The sequence below is a fragment of the Pongo pygmaeus genome, chromosome 6 (assembly GCF_028885625.2).
Source record: "Pongo pygmaeus isolate AG05252 chromosome 6, NHGRI_mPonPyg2-v2.0_pri, whole genome shotgun sequence".
NCBI lineage: Eukaryota > Metazoa > Chordata > Mammalia > Primates > Hominidae > Pongo > Pongo pygmaeus.
Window position 1 is genome coordinate 19,908,134 of NC_072379.2, and position 18,013 is coordinate 19,926,146.

At 43.4% G+C, this 18,013-nt stretch overlaps 1 protein-coding gene across 6 annotated transcripts in view; it reads right to left on the reverse strand.

Moving 5' to 3' along the window:
• CALN1 (calneuron 1) overlaps positions 1-18,013 on the reverse strand; it is a 668,056-nt gene that overhangs the window by 492,262 nt on the left and 157,781 nt on the right. For all 6 annotated transcript variants that reach the window (XM_054495063.2, XM_054495061.2, XM_054495064.2 and 3 more), the window contains exon 2: positions 7,720-7,844. In XM_054495063.2, coding sequence (XP_054351038.1) covers positions 7,720-7,837 — 118 coding nt within the window. In that variant the 5' untranslated portion in view covers positions 7,838-7,844. The remainder of the gene's footprint in view (positions 1-7,719; positions 7,845-18,013) is intronic.

Consider the following 18,013-nt stretch of genomic DNA (forward strand, 5'->3'; position numbering starts at 1 on the left):
AGAGGAAGGAAGAGTTACAGAATACAAAGAGAGGTCAAGATACATGGGACTAACGATTGTATGTAAGGACCAAGAGATAACAAGGATGATTCCCAGATGACTGCTGTGGCTGACTGGCAATATAATTTCCTGGGAAAAATCCCAGAGGAGGGGCAGTTTTCAAGAATAAAGAAAATCCAATTCAGCTTTAGATATTTGGAGTTTAAGGGACTTGTGAGACACCTGCACAGGACTATAGGTACTAGATCTAAAATCCAAGAGGGAGGCAGGACTGGAGATGTATATCTTAAGGTCATCAGCATGTAGATGCCCGGGCAGATGGCAACAAAAACCAACCCCAGGAGACAAGAGTGTGCCTCATATTTCTTTAATCTTTTTTAAAAATTTCAAATCTATAGAGGTTTAGGAATGCATGGTGAATATCTATCTTCCATTCTTTTTTATATTTCTTTTTGTTTTCTTTTTTCTGAGGGAGTGCCGTGGCACGATCACAGCTCACTGCAGCCTTGACTTCCTGGGCTCAAGCAATCCTCTCTCCTTGGCCTCATGAGTAGTTAGGATTATAAGCACGAGCCACTGTGTCTGCCTTTTTTAAAAAAAAAAAAAAAAAAAAAATTTTTTTTCAGCAGGCAGGGGATGAGGGGTACACAATGAATGCAGAGATAACAAATACGTAGAAAAGAGGAAGGAGGGGATCTAGGTAATAACATGGGTACCAAGGCAGTGATGGACTGCAAAAACTAAGGCGTGAACAACAGTGCCAGGTGCTGCAGAAAGTCCTGAATAAACATTAAAAGTCATCTAGGCCAGTCATGGTGGTTCACGCCTATAATCCCAGCACTTTGGAGGCTGAGGCAGGCAGATCACCTGAAGTCAGGAATTCAAGACTAGCCTGGCCAACATGGTGAAACCCCATTTCTACTAAAAATACAAAATTTAGGCGGGCGTGATGGTGGGCACCTGTAATCCCAGCTACTTGGGAGGCTGAGGCAGAAGAATCGCTTGAACCCAGGAGGCAGAGGTTGCAGTGAGCTGAGATCGTGCCACCGCATTCCACCCTGGGTGACACAGCGAGATTCTGTCCAAAAAAAAAAGTCATCTAGAGGAGGCAAATAGGGGCTCCTAGAGAAAACTGAGCTGCAGGAGAGCAGTGACTCTGGCATAGTCAAAGTGACACTGGTCAACTACTAAAATGGAACCCTAGGTTCAAAGGATGGCAGTCTGGTATGTCTATTCCCATACTCAAAATACCCCCTATGATATACAGAAGAGTGTATCAGTATAAATATTAATTTTGAGGCCAGGTGTGTTGGCTCATGCCTGTAATTTCAGCACTTTGGGAGGCCAAGGCAAGTGGACCACCTGAGGTCAGAAGTTCGAGACCAACCTGGCCAACATGGCCAAAACCCATCTCTACTAAAAATACAAAAATTAGCTGGGTGTGGTGGTGCACACCTGTAGTCCCAGCTACTTGGGAGGCTAAAGCCGGAGAATCGCTTGAACCCAGGAGGTGGAGGCTGCAGTGAGCTGAAATCACACCACTGCACTCCAGCCTAGACGACAGAGCCAGACTCTGTCTCAAGAAAGAAAAAAGAAAGAAAGAAAGAAAAAGAAATATTAATTTTGAGACATGCACACATGTGAGAGGCTGGGAATTTTTGCTAATTGCCCCACCAATGAAATTGGAGAGACACAATTTCCACCCACACTTGGAACTACAGTGGCACATAAGGAAGACTGACTCACCACAATACGTTGACAGCAAATCATGCAGTCACTCCCTACTTCACAGCAACTGTTTTCCATGGGAATCTATTCCTCAACCAAAACGCACTTCAGCAGCACTCTTTTTTAAGCTCATTTGGGGAACACAACTTAACCGCAGCCATGGGTTGGTATGTCCCATCCTGGGTTATCTATGCAGCACAGGTGAAAGCCAAAATGTTCCTAGGATGACCGAATATACAAGAATAGTTTGGGAATGGGAAGGTGAGAAGGAGAGGGGAAGAACAAACAACAGAGATGGAGAATTCTGTGGCACAGGCAGCAAAGACAGCAGGAAGGACTATCGAGACCCCCCACCTCTGCCCAGAGCCATGGGCTATATGAATGTCTTCTGGAAACTGGAGACGGCATGCATATCAATCTCTCACCAGTCTAAGGATAAAAAGGGTTAGGCCAGGCACGGTGGCTCATGCCTGTAATCCCAACACTTTGGAGGCCAAGGCGGGCAGATCACGAGGTCAGGAGTTCGAGACCAGCCTGACTAACATGGTGAAATCCCGTCTCTACTAAAAATACAAAAATTAGCCAGGCGTGGTGGCGCGCACCTGTAATCCCAGCTACTCAGGAGGCTGAGGCAGGAGAATCGCTTGAACCCAGGAGGCAGAGGTTGCAGTGAGCCGAGATCACACTGCTGCATTCCAGCCTGGGCAACAGAGAGAGACTCCGTCTCAAAAAAAAAATAATAATGGGAGGTGGGGGGAATATTATCTCAGGTTTGGGATAAAGTGAAGAAGCCAAGATACTTTTTTTTCTTTTTTTTTCTTTTTTCCTGAGAGGCAGAGTCTTTCTTTGTCACCAAGGCTCAAGTGCAAGTGCAGTGGTACAATCACAGCTCACAGTAGACTCAAACTCCTGGGCTCAGGCGATCCTGCCACCTCAGCCTCCCAAGTGGCGGGGACTACAGGCATGCACCACCATGTCCAGCTAACTTTTTGTAGAGACAGGGTCTCCCTATGTTGCCCAGGCTGGTCTCCAACTCCTGGGCTCAAGTGATCTTCCTGCCTCAGCCTCCCAAAGTGCTGGGATTACAGGCATGAGCCACTGTTCCTGCCCAAAGCTAGATTCTTTACAAACGTTGTTTACTGACAAATACTGAGCCTACAAAAAAACTTCATAATGTTGAGTTACAAAGCATAATAGAAAAAAGCAATATAAATTATACAAAAAAAAACGTCATGCAAAAGAAAGGTACCATCATCTGGAAGACTTGGAGAAAAAGACTTTTATTATGAATATATATATATAAATAATTTATGACCAGAAACAGAAGAGATTTTCACAAACTGGAAAATAGCTAATAGCTATTTCCTAATAGCTTCAAACTAGAAACAACCCAAATATCCATTGAGAATAAAACAGGAAAATAAATTAAGATATATTTATATACAATAGAACATTATATATTAAAGAAAATAGATAAACTTCAGATGGAGGTGAATTTAGTTTAAGATTAAGATAGCATTACAAGGCCAAGCACTGGGGCTCACGACTGTAATTCCAGCACTTTGGGAGGCCAAGGCGGGCAGATCACTTGAGGTCAGGAGTTCAATACCAGCCTGGCCAACATGGTGAAACCCTGTCTCTACTAAAAACACAAAAATTAGTCAGGCGTAGCAGCACGTGCCTGTAATCCCAGCTACTTGGGAGGCTGAGGCAGGAGAACAGCTTGAACCTGGGAGGTGGAGGTTGCAGTGAGCAAAGATCGCACCACTGCACTCCAGCCTGGGTGACAGAGTGAGACTGTCTTAAAAAAAAAAAAAAAAAAGATAGCATCACGAGATTATTCAATAAGTAGCATTAAGAAAACTATTCTTCAACAATCATACTGCATATATATAATAGAATTCCATATAACGCACTCTAAAAGTATAAGATATTGCTAATAAATCTGGTATATGCATAAACTTCCTGGATAGATGTAAGCTCCTTGGAAAGAGGCAATGAATATTATGCTTATTTGATTTTCCTCTACTACCTAGAAGGCATTTCCTCCTCCACCTAGTAAACATCCGTTTAATGAATGAATAAAAATGGATGGATGGATGAATGAATGACTGTCTCCATCAATCCACCTTCACTGAGTTTGGCTGGGTGATTCTCAACTTTAATCTCATCATTTTGATGCAGCTTTGCATGTTTCCCTCCTGAGCTTTGTGTAAAGAGAAGAAATAGGGACTTCCCAGAAGGGAGTTGCAGCTGAAAATGACCTGCATGGCAAGTGGTCCTTTTCATGCCTGTTTTCAGAGGATAACCATTCATGAAGTGCGCACCTTTGGCCCTTACACTGGAGGAAAGGGATTTTCCAACATTGGTGATAAACACGAACAGGTGGGGAAACCTGTAGCCATTCACAAGCAGAAGGCTGCAGTGGCTACAGGGTGGGGAGCTAGACAGCAGATAAGAATAGCACCCAACTAATGCCTATGCTCAAGGCAGCCAGACCACAAAGGATGCTGCAATGTCCATCAGTTTCCAACACATCAACTCCCATTGCAGCACCACCTGTCCTCTGAGGGTAAATGAGTGCCCCCAACCAGCAGAACTTTAGGGTCACCTTGCCATGCAGCGGCCCAAGAGAACAAGCAGCAAACTATGCCCTGGAAACTGGCTTCCCCAAGACCAATCCATAGTCATCTGAATTGATTCAAGCCAGTTGGTTTCCAGACCCTGCGTGCCTGCTCTAAACTCAGAACACATCTGCACTGTCCTGCCCGGAGCCCCGAGATGCTTGTAATAAACCAGGAGCAGTCATAACTCAGTGTTCACCTTGGCAAAAACTAAATAAATAAGTAGAACGAATCTTCCGTCAGAAAATAAATGGCCCTTCCCCAGGCTGAGAGCCTGGATTACCCTCCTGAAGGACAAACACAGCATCTTCACCAGCCAATCTCGGGCCTTTATAAAGCCCCCACCTTCACTCAATAAACTACCCCAAGGCTGCCAATGCTCAGGCTGCCAGCCTGGGCTTGGAGGGCTCTTAGAATTACTCCCGCTAATCTACATACTGAAAAAGTGCATTTCAGTCCTTCTCAAGCTGCCCTTGCCTGATTAAAATACCAAGTTTATATGCTTTTCTGTTTGTCCAAGAAAGTGGAGGGCATTTCAGCAGGGCACCCAAGCAGGGAGAGGAGGGTTGAAATCCAGCCAGCAGCCCTCTTGAAAAGCCATGCACCCCCACAGTGGCCCTGAACAGTTGCCTTGGCAGAGCTTGAATTTAACAGTGAAAAAAGCCACTGCTCTGAGAAGTCACAGAGAAATCATCTCCTGATCATTCATGGCAAAGTTGGGAAGGAGGAAGGGCGGAGAATATGGAAAGCCACAGATGATTCCAAACTCCATTTGGTTAGTGATTTTTAACCTCTTAAAGAATTACCCAAAACATAAAGATAGTGTTGCCCAGTTCTCAGCCAGGGCCAGTCAGTGGGTCCTGCACGCATGGGGGACTCCCAGTCCCTCCTGCTGATGACTGAGCCTGGAGGATCTACTCAAATACGCACAAGCAAACATCCACCCCACATTAATGCACCACTTGCCCTAATGTCCATTCACAGTGAAGACTCCCATAGGTAGGAAAAGCCTGGGCCTCACTTTACCTCCCAAACACACCTGCTATGAGCTGAATGTTTGGGTCCCCCCAAAATGCATATGTAGAAACCTTATCACCAAAGTGATGTCATTAAAAAGTGAAGTCTTTCAGGAGGTGATTAGGAGGGAACAGCCCTCATGAATGGGATTAGTGCCTGCTATGGTTTGAATGTCCCTTCCAAACCTCACATTGACATTTAATTGGCATTATGACAGTGCTAAGAGGTGGGATGGTTAAGAAGTGATTGGACTATGAAAGATCTGCCTTCATGAATGGATTAATGTCATTATCTCGGGGGGAGTTCATTATCGAGAGCGTGGACTTTTATAAAAGTGAGTTTAGTCCTCTCTTGCTCTCTTGTTCTTACCATCTCTCGCCTTTCCACCTTCTGTCATGGGATGAAACAGCATGAAGGCCCTCACCAGATACCAGTGCTATGCACTTGGACTTCCCAGTCTTCAGAACCATCAGCCAAATATACTTCTTTTCTGTATCAATTACCCAGAATGTACTATGTTGTTATAGCAACACAAAGCAGACTAAGACAATGCCCTTATATACTCAAGGCCCAAAAGAACTTATTCACTCTCTCCACCATATGAGGACACAGCAAGAAACTGACATCTATGAATCAGAAAGTGGCCCTCCCCAGACATCAAATCTGCTGGCACCTTGATCTTAGACTTCCAAGCCTCTCGAACTGTGGGAAATAAATTTCTGTTCTTTATGAGCCACCTAGTCTATGGTGTTTTGTTAAAGCAGCCTGAACAGACCAAGACACCACCCAAGTGACATCTATGAATCAGAAAGTGGCCCTCCCCAGACATCAAATCTGCTGGCACCTTCATCTTAGACTTCCAAGCCTCCCAAACTGTGAGAAATAAATTTCTGTTCTTTATGAGCCACCTAGTCTATGGTGTTTTGTTACAGCAGCCTGAACAGACCAAGACACCATCCAAGGGCAGCCTTAGCCTGAATTTGTGGTCGCCTGTATGGGATCACTTTGGAGGAGGTCAGAGCTCAATTTCCTGCTTCTGTGTCCTGCACCAGCACACCTTTTGCTCAACTGAAGACCAGAAGATGTAAGGGTTCCTGCTCTCCTCTCAGGCCACCAGTCTTTGTCCAGACCACAGTGAGCAGCCACTATCCCTAGGAATCTTGACTCTGCCCCCATCACTCCACTTCTTCAAACATCCCCCAGACTCTCCTTGGACCCAGCCCACCAGGGCCACATCCTCTGTTGCCTCCCTGCTCATCCATGTAAATAAGCAAGCATTTAAATAAGCACACAAGCAAAATGGATGAGAGAAGGAGAAGCTATTCAACGGCCTCTCCTCTTCACCTCCCTCACCTCCTGCCTGTTGTGAAGCAAGTTTGGCTTCACTGTCTCAGAGCCAGATGTCCTCCATCTTCCTTCTGGGAGAAATGAGGCTCCCTAATGTGCACATACAAAGCACATTGATTTGAACCATTACACTTAAAAGCAAATATGTGGGCCAACTGGGGTAATTTTGACTTCTCTACTTGAGAAAGTAAATTTAAACTTTGTGCTTTAAAATGGTATTATTACAAGCAACAAAGTATTCAAAAACACTAGGGAAAACTGATTCTGATTTGACCTCAGCCGATGTAGTACCTAGGTAAAAACATCAGGCCAAATCAACCTAATCCTCTATTCCAGGAGGGAAAAAAAAACTTGTTTTTCCTATTTTTAATTTTTTTTAATTAGAGGATTGGTCTATCCAAGATACAATGAGACACAGTCCTAGGATGAATTTAGTCATCATGTTCCCAGGTTTATGTCCATCCCTAATCCCTGCCTTGAGCACCCAGGGCTGTACTGTGTTACAAAGAAACAGAGGCAATTAAAATAATTGCTATCCACTGTCACCTAGACAGAGCTTCCAGATGATTCTGATCTGGGCAGGATTCAAAGCACCATGGCCAGAAGTCAAGAGACAGCCATTAACAGGGCTTAAACCTCCCCTGCAGATGGACTCCATTGTCAGTGACAACATAGAAACAAGACAATTCCATTGGTGATACAGACTCCGGAAATTAGAAAACACATTTTAAGAGAGGTGAAGGCTATCCCCCCAGTCAATACCCAAGGAAACCGAAATATCCACCATAGATTGTTCAGGCTATCAGGTCTGTCCCCGCACACACACACACAAGTCATTTGGGCAAAATTTTGTCTCTGAACTCTTTTCCATCACGCCATGGTTACACTTGGCCACAACTGCCAAGGAGTGGCCAAAGTCCAGGGCTTTCAACTGAGCTTCACAATAGCCACAAACACCTCCCTGGGAGGGGGACCAACCCCCCAAACAGGGTAGGCTCCTTACCATCGAGTTCCTCCACGGAGATATTAGCCAGCTGTTCGCTGTCACTGCCAGCAGAGAGCGATCGGTTGAGGTAATTCCCCTTGTACAACAAGCCGGCGGTCACATGGTGGAACGGCATCTTTTCCCTGCCCAAGAGAGAACAGGGGAGGGGAAAAGAAAGACTTCATCATTCATTCTTCCTTTCCTTTCTTAAAGGACCATCTGATTTTCAGATGGCCAGTGTCATTTTAAAAATAGCAATAATATTTCTAGTGGGAAAGTCAAGATATTTTCAGGGTCCCAATGACCTGAGCAATTTCCAAAGGAACTCAGGTTCCTCCCATTCCTTCACTGTACATCTTACTTCATTTTCCCCATTTAATTATGAATTTGAACGATGTTGTCCTTGTTAATCATGGCACACCACATCACCATCAAACTATCTCTTTATGCAAATGGCAATATCCTTGACTCCTTTCCTTGGCCCAATAAATTCTCATTTGATGCTTGTAAGGAAGGACTGAGAATCCCAGAAGTGTTGGGATGCCCAGGGACTAGATGTCTTGTCTGTGATCAAGCAGAGATCCAAATGTCTCATTTCTCCCAGATAATATAGGCGTTGTACTCACACAGCACTCAAAACCGGTAGGAAATGCCCAAGCTCTAAGTAAGTACATGTAATGCTCTGCATCTCAAGAAGCAGCTGCCAAACCTGGTTGAGATGCAGATGCTGCTTACATGAGTGGTGTGTGAGCACACACATTCTGAAATGCTAATCACACCTGCCCTGCTGGAAACAGGAGTGACACCTTCAGGTGTCCCACAATGAAGCTACTTCCAGCACTCTCACACAAAGTTAAAGCATCCTTCTAGACCAACAGAAAAAAGCTCCTGAACCCAGATGATCATCAGTGGGGCTTAGAAGTTTCCACTAATGCAAGGCTGACTAGAGGCTCCAGGCTATGGAAAAAGATATGTGAGATAAAAGGACAGCAAAGACAATGGAAGAGAATGGAAGAATGAGCAAAGACAAGAAAGAGGAAAGGCAGATGGGAAGATTATCTTCTCCAAAGCAGAAAGAGCATAGCTCCTGGCCCAACTTGCCTAATGAGGTTCTCCATGACTTTGAACAAGACGCCAAACACTTCACATTCTGCTTCCCCATCTAGCAAAGGGGACTAAGAGGATGGATAAACCTCTGAGCAGAATTAGGGCCAACAGGCAGGAAGCACAGGGAGTCAATCACAAGGAGTGGGTAAAGAACATCTTTGTATCAGAGCTTCTGGAAGGTGAACTGGGCAGCATTCAACCTGTGAAACCCCTGAAAATTAAAAGGTTTAACCAGGAGCACAAAGCCAGTTAGTGACAGAAGTTGTTCTAGAACTCCAGCATCCTATATGCTATTTCCATTAAGCAGCCCCAGCTAAGTGCCAGACATTTCCACCTGGATGTCAAACCCTCATTTCAAACTCAAAATGTCTAAAAATGAATTAATTATCTTCCTGCAAAGTAGGCTACACTTCCTGGTTTCTCTATTTCTATCAAAGGTGCTTTTCACTCATCACAACAACTGGGACAACTCTCCCAAATGCTTGGGGCCCCAAAAAGTAAAACAGACACATGGCTGAGGCAAGAGCCAACTGTCAGCTTGCAACCCATCCCCTCGCCCTTAACTCTTTCCATAGCTAACAGCATGTACATCCACAGGACAATTGCAAATGGCGGGATGCTGATTACAAAGGGTATATGCATTTGCCAATTATAAGAGGTACATCTTCAGCTAGTTACAAGTGAGATGTTTCCAAATCTATCCTTATATTTAAACAGAATACAAGAATCTTTCTCTAGAAGAACACTTCAATGACCACCTCCTTTTTTCTCCAAGTTAATTTTCAGACCAAAAAGCTTTAAAAGGGAGAATCGCATGTGTGAATTAGGACTACTCTATCTTTTCTTTAAGGCCAATCCTGATTTCTTGGGACTGTGTGTCATGGTCATTTGAGTACGGACTGATACCCACTGCCATAATGTGAACATCTCCCCAAAATTTTGTGTGTCAGAAACTTAATCCCCAATGCAACAGTGTTGAGAGGTGGGACCTTTAAGAGGTGATTAGGTCATGAGGACAGAATTCATGCTGTTATTGCATGTGTAGGTTGCACCTATCACAAGAGTGAGTTCCTGATAAAAGGATGAGTTCAGTTGGGTGCGGTGGCTCACTCCTGTAATCCCAGCACTTTGGGAGACCTAGGCAGGTGGATCACCTGAGGTCAGGAGTTCGAGACCAGCCTGGCCAACATGGTGAAACCCCATCTCTACTAAAAATACAAAAAATTAGCTGGGCATGGTAGCGCACACCTGTAATCCCAGCTACTCGGGATACTGAGACAGAAGAATTGCTTGAACCCGGGAGGCAGAGGTTGCACTGAGCTGAAACCGTGCCATTGCTCTCCAGCCTGGGCAACAAGAGCGACTAAAAAAAAAAAAAAGATGAATTCAGCCCCCTTCCCTTCTCTGTCTCTTTCATTCTCTAACACTCATGCTCTCTTCCTCTTCTGCTACAGGAAGACACAGCAAGAAGGCCCCTGAAAGATGTAGGACCCCTGCCCTTGGACTTCCCAGCCTGCAGAGCTGTAAGAAACAAATCTTGGCTCTTTGTAAACAACATAGTCTCAGGTATTCTGTTATAGCAGCACAAAACAGACTCAGACATCCATGGTCCAGAAAATGAGATGTCAACCCTGGCTAACGCTTCTTATGTGATTTCAACTTCACCCTCAGCACCAGTCCCACACGCAGTGAGCCTCACCAGCTGTTATCTTAACATGTTTAAATCTTCATAAACATGGGAAGACACCTGCTCTGATATTATCTAATTTGTTAGCTAAGCCTCACTAGATGAGCCTCACCAGCTGCTATCTTAACCAATGTTTAAGTCTTCACAAGCATGGAAAGACACCTGCTCTGTTCTTATCTAATTTGCTTCTTGGAACAAGACCCACTAAGGTCGGTACAAAAAGCATTCCTTCCATTCCACCATGCATCACTCTGGTTTCTCAGCATTTTATAAATATCTTCCTATTGTCACCTTTTACCTGGTTGTCTGCAGCTTTGGATTCACTACACAAATTTTTACAGTCATAATAAGGATGTTATACTCAAGCAAGCATCTCCAACCCACGCCCCAGTTCAGCCACAGAATAAATGTTGAGTACTTTGCAGAGAAAACTGGTCACAACTGAATCCCACTTGATATACCAACATAATTTGCTTCTGAAAAAAAAGGCAGCTTACAAAATTAGGTACACATTCAGTTCATTTAGTCTCTGCATTCAAAAAGCTCAAAGTCTAGTGGGGAAGAAACCATGTGCAATGGAACAATCCATATAGATATATAAAGTCATGTTCAAGAAAGGGAAGAACATTATCCTAAGTAAGCTAAAAACAGCTGCTGCAATTAAGGACTAAATTTCACTCCAAGCTGCCTAGGGAAACCCAAGCTTTAAGATTCTCTCCTTGGCTAAGGGAAGAGAAATATACAAGTTCAAGCAAAGATAAACCTTGTCCTGAAACTAAAACTTGAAGATGGATCCTTCTATAGAGGGCAACAAACAAAAATAAATAAATATTTTCAACAGCAGTTTCACTCACTGTGAAATATTTAAGCGACTGTCATGAAAACAATCTTTCTGTATTTTATGTAAGCCAGTGATATGGTCTGAATGAATGTGTCCCCCAATAATTCATACACTGGAATCTAAGACTGTAATGTGATAGTATTAAGAGATGGAGCCTTTAGAAGCTGATTAGGTCCATGAGGGCTCCTCTCTCACTGATGGGATTAATACCCTTACAAAAGGGCTGGAAGGAACTAGCAAGGCCCTTTTGTCTTTCTGCCTTCCACCATGTGAAAATGCAGCAACAAGGCAGCGTCTTGGAAGCAGAGAGCAGCCCTCACCAGACACAAAATCTATAGGTGTCTCGATCTTGGACTTCCCAACCCATAGAACTGTAGGCAATGAATGTCTGTTGTTTATAAATTAGCTAGTCTAAGGCATTTGTTACAGCAGTAGAAACTAAGGCAGAGTGGTTTCATGGTTAAGAATTGGCTGGGTGCGGTGGCTCATGCCTGTAAACCCAGCACTTCGGGAGGTTAAGGCAGGCAGATCACCCAAGGTCAGGAGTTGGAGACCAGCCTGGACAACATGGTGAAACCCCGTCTCTACTAAAAATACAAATATTAGCCAGCGTGGTGGTGTGCATCTGTAATCCCAGCTCTACTTGGAAGGCTGAGGCACGAGGATCACTTGAACCCAGGAGTGGAGATTGCAATGAGCCACGATGGTGCCACTGCACTCCAGCCTGGGTGATAGAGGGAGACTCCATCTCAAAAAAAAAAAAAAAAAAAGAATCAGCACTTTCTAGTCAAAAACTGTTAGATTTGAATCCTAACTCTGCCCTTATTAGCCAGGTAAATAAGTTGCTTGACCTCTGTAAGCCTGTCTCCTCTTCTGTAAAATTAGGGTTTTAATACATACTGAAAAGAATAGTACTGTTGTAAATATTAAATAAGATAAACGACCAGGCATGGTGGCTCACATCTGTAATCCCAGCACTTTGGGAGGCCAAGGCGGGAGGATCACTTGACGTCAGGATTTCCAGACCAGCCTGGGCAACAGAGCAAGACCCTGTCTCTTCGCACAGACCAAAAAAAAAAAATTTAACTAGCTGGGCATGGTGGCACACACATGTAGTCATAGCTACTCCGGAGGCTGAAGTGAGAGGATCATTTGAGCACAGTAATTTGAGACTTCAGAGAGCTATGATCACACCACTGTATTCCAGGCTGAGTGACAGAGCAAGACTCTTGACTCTAAAAAGATAAGACATGGAAAGCACTGTACTTAGCACCAGGCATCTGCTCAGTGAGTAACACCAGTAATTATTTGCTAAGGATTATATGAAGCAGGATGCAGGGGCAACAAGAAGTCATGGATGAATTAGATTGATGCCTGGATTACATGCTGGATTACAAAGGAGGGTCAGTGAGACCTGACAAAGGGCAAGCTTCAGGGAGAGGCTGGCATGTAAAACACCGTGCTGAGGGATCAGGTGTGAGCGGCAAAGCACCAGTGGGTTCCAGTGCTGAATGGTGTCGGCATGCAGAAGGGGCTACTTGAATGGAACGTGCCAGAGCCAAAGAAGAGTCCATTTCCTGGGTGCCAGGGAGGCTGGCTAAATTGTCATATCAAATAAAAGATCTTGTGGGTTAAAACCAAAAGGGATGGTTCCTGTTAATGGGGTCAAGGAACTGGTACATTTCTTGACAGAGTAATATACTGAAGAGGCCACGTATGGTGCCTAACACCTGTAATCTCAGCATTTTGGGAGGCTGATGCTGGAAGATCACTTGAGGCTAGGAGTTCAAGACCAGTCTGGGCAACATGGTGAGACTGTGTCTCTAGAGAAAAATTTTAAAAATTAGTCGGGCATGGTGGTGCATGCCTGTAGTCCCTGCTACTCAGGAGGCTGAGGTAGGAAAATCACTTGAGCCCAGGAGTTTGAGGCTGCAGTGAACTGTGATCTTGCCACTGCCCTCTAGCCTGAGCAACAGAGGGAGACCTTGTCTCTAAAAAAATTAATTAAATAAATAAACTAAAGAGCCTCATTCACATTAACTTGAAATGATGCCCTTTTGTGATGGTCAATTTTATGTGTCAACTTGACTGGGCCATGGGTTGCCCAGATATTTGGTTGAACATTATTCTGGATGTGTCTGTGAAGGTGTTGCTGGATTAAGATAACTTTTGAATTGGTAGCCTGAGTAAAGCAGATTCTCCTCCCCAGTGTGGGTGGGTCTCATCCAACAGTGAATAGAATGAATAGGCCTACATGGAATGAACACACTAAGAAAGAATTTGCTCTTCAAACTGTCTTCAAGCTGGGACATCAGTCTTATTCTGCCATTGAACTCAGACTTGGACTGGAGCTTTTCACTATCTGATTCTCAGGTCTTCAAACCAGACTGGAACTATACCGTCAGCTCTCTTGGGTCCTCAGCTTGCTGACAGCAGACTGTGGAATTTTCAGAGTCTGTAACTGCATGAGCTAATTCTTATGATAAATCTCTTTAAAGTTATACAGATAGATAAAGATTAGATAGATACATACATATAGATAGAAAAATAGAGATATATGATAGATGATGGATGGATGGATAGATAAGATAGATAGATAGATAGATTCTGTTTCTTTGGAGAACCCACATTAATGTACCTTCCTTTTTTTTCCTCTACAGTACGAAGGACCCAGGCACATTGCAGTAGGGTAGTATTATCATTCTGAGCAAAGCCCTGTGTGTTCTGCAGCGCTTCTAAAGCAGTGCTACTCAAAGTGTGGTCTACAGACCACTGCCAACTGCACAGCATTTGTTGCTGGTCTGCATTGAGGTAAGTACAAGAATTGAGAGAAAGCACTGAAATAACAATTTAGAGCATTGCCCCAACTTCTATTCTAAGCACATGACCAGTGGACTTGATTTTTGTATATTTTTGCTTCTTTTATTTTATTTTTTCTGGTAATTCTTTCTTACTGGTTTTTGTTTTGTTTTGTTTTATTTGGTATTTTTTGAGACGGGAGTCTTGCTCTGCCGCCCAGGCTGGAGTGCAGTGGCGCGATCTCGGCCACTGCAAGCTCCGCCTCCCGGGTTCACGCCATTCTCCTGCCTCAGCCTCCCAAGTAGCTGGGATGACAGGCGCCTGCCACCATGTCCAGCTAATTTTTTGTATTTTTAGTAGAGACGGGGTTTCACCATGTTGGCCAGGATGGTCTCAATCTCCTGACCTCGTGATCCGCCCGCCTCGGCCTCCCAAAGTGCTGGGATTACAGGCGTGAGCCACAGTGCCCGGCTCTTACTGTATTTTTTTAAAGTATCAGTCTACAAATGACTGAAACTAAAAAAAAATTAAAACTGGTCCTTCCTCACAAATAGTTTGAGGAGCATAGCTCTAAAGAATTTAATTTATGTTGTATAGATTTGTGGTAATGAACCACAGAGAGAGCAAGAAAAACATTTGGAGAATTGCATCTTAACTTGTCCCTGAAACTTTTTCAAAGAGCTTAAAGGTTTCTTAAAAGTCTTAGATGGACTTTTGAAAGAAGCTGAAAGACTTCAATTGATTCCTGAGCTCTCTATAGAGTGCTAGAGAAGTACAAGGCATCTCTTGCAGACTTGACAGCAATCCGTGTCCTCCAACTACCAGACATACAAGGGGCAATATTAATCTTGCATGCTAAAGTTTAAAGAGCCTAACCAGCCCTGACACAGCCTTTGCCAAATTCCTGTAAAATCAACCACGAAAGCACACCAAAATAATGATATTTTCAACAACACCAATGCCAGGTTATGGAAGAAGCTTTCATAAAATCAGTACAGTTAGGATTAGAATGAATAATCAGTGGTGCAGCCTTGAAGTCAGAGACGGAATAATAGAGTCAGATAGTACAGGGATAAGAAGAGATTGTTATCTACCCAAATTCTCTTCTATTTCAGGGACTTAGGGATGACCAACCATAACAGCAGGCAATCACCCTTCTGACTGGAATTGCTTTATTAAAGCAGCCAAGGTCAAATCTCCCCACCGTCTCTTCCACCACTGTGAAGCAACAACTTTTTTCCTCTAGCTACTCATGGATCATAACCCCCCAGTATGCAAGGTGGCTAGGAATGGAAGGTCTGAGACATGGACCCTGCACATGAAGATGAGAAATTAGCTGCAAGGCACAGGTGTTGGTGAGAAGGATCCCAGGAGTAACGACCTATGGGGATTATGATTTTTCATGCATTGCTTCTGATTCAGGAAAAACTGCAGAAGGCCTCAAATAACCCAGAAATATATATCTCTTCCTCTCAGTCCAACAGCTACATGGTGGAGACAAGAAGATCTCATCTTACTCCAGCAAAGATGCTCTCAACAAAGGCCAGCTAGACCCTGGACATTTGGCTAAGCGCTTATAAAACAGTTTTGTTCCCTTGTTAAAATCCTGCAGGGGCATGCCAGTTGGCAAACACTTGGTTTGGACAGATCTCAAATCAGACAAGAATGAGTAAGCAAAAACACTAACGTAGTGGTCTGTGTAAAAGTTCTGCATCATTAGAGAAGGAAGAACTTTCAAGAAGCAGAGCAAAAGCCTATTGCCAACAATGATATAATACAAGAAAAGACAATTTTACAAACTTTAACAAGGTGTCTATGACATAGGAATGCAAATTCATTAAGAAATATCAGAGTGAGAAGAAGAGATATCAAGACAAAAAGAAAAGGCAGTAAGCTGAGAAGTAGGCCGGTATGGAAAAGGTGTAAGCATTTGCAAACAAAGGAGAAATCCAAAAACAGTAGCAGAATGAAAATCTGCATTAAAGGTAATGAAGAATATTTCAAAGAAACAAATTTTAGCATATAACATAAAGCACCCATGTACCCACCACCCAGATTTAATGATATTTTGCCTACTTCACTTATTTTTTTAAAGAAACAACACATTACACTGAAACCCTTACCACCTATTCTTTCACTTCCCTCCCTCCACAGTGACAACTCTATTATCCTTCCTGTCCATGCTTTTAAATTTGTCCACATTTCGACGTAACTACATAGAATATATTGTATTATTGCTGTGTCTATCTTTAAATTTACATAAGTGATATTACACCATCCATATGCTTTTGCAACCTGCATGGTTCACTCTATATTGGATTTCTGAGATCTATCTAAATCCATACACATACACCTAATTAATTTTTTTTTTTTTTTTTTTTGAGATGGAGTTTCACTCTGTCACCCAGGCTGGAGTGCAGTGGCGCGATCCTGGCTCACTGCAAGCTCCGCCTCCCGGGTTCACACCATTCTCCTGCCTCAGCCTCCCGAGTAGCTGGGACTATGGGCGCCCGCCACGACGCACAGCTAATTTTTTGTATTTTTAGTAGAGATGGGGTTTCACCATGTTAGCCAGGATGGTCTCGATCTCCTGACCTTGTGATCCACCAGCCTCGGCCACCCAAAGTGCTGGGATTACAGGCGTGAGCCACTGCGCTCAGTCTAGTTAATTAATTTTTAACTGCTTAACATTTTTCCATTGTATAAATACCCAATTGTATAAATTACACAATTGATGGAAAAGTGTGCTGCAGTAAATACCCCCATGTGTATCTCTTCATATGTATTTGCAGGAACTTCTCTGAACTGCATACCTAGATAAAATATTACCTGGTTGTTGAGTATGCAAATCTTAACCTTTATTGGATTTAGTGAAATTGCACTCCAAAGTAATTGGGTTATTTATTGGTATATAATAGTTATTTATTGGTATGTAACAAATTACCCCTGAACTTTGTGGCTTAAAATAAATATTTATTATCTCAGGTTCTGTGGGTCAGTATCAGGAGCTGCTTAGCTGGGTGGTTCTGGCTCAAGGAGTCTCCTCTGATTGCGGTCAAGACACTGACTGGGGCCACCATCATCAGAAGGCCTGAGCGGGGCTGGAGGATCCATTTCCAAGATGGCGCACTCACATAGCTCTTTGTTCATGTGAGTTGGGAGCACTCACATGGCTCCCAACATGATGCCACTAAACATGGATTTGGAAAGAGATGTTCATAAAAGGTCTCACTTTCTTCTGGGTCTCTCCATAGGGCTGCTCAAGTGTCCTTATGACATGGGAGCTGGATCACCCCAAGCAAGTGATCAAAGACATGGGAGCAGGGGCTCTTATGACTTGGTCTTGGAAATCACACACCATCACTTCTGCCACATTGTTTTCATTAGAACTGTGTCACTGAATACAGCCAACACTTAGGGGGAAAGGAATTAGACTACACCTTTTGAAAAATGGAGTATCAGATAATTTTTAGATGTATTTGAAAACCACCTTAGTGATTGTGACAATTTACAGATCCACCATTAGTCTAGGAGTGTGTCAATTTCCCCGATAGCCAAGCCAAAACTTGGTATTAGCAGACTGTTTCATTTTTAATTGGATTTCCTTCACTGCTAGCTTAAGCATCTTTTTATATGGCTTTTGCTCATTCAATTTCTTCTGCTACAAGTGTGCTTTTCATCTTTATGTACTGGATTGGTTATAATTTTTGCACTGCTTTGTCCTTCTATGTTACTGTCCAGTGTTCAATTTCAATCTTATTTTTAACCCCTTTTCCCCCAAAATTAGTCAGAATTATTGTTTCTTACAACCGATACTTATCTAAACTTTTCCACAAGTTTGCCAATTTTCTGCTCATCATTGGTTCTTGCAGGCTACT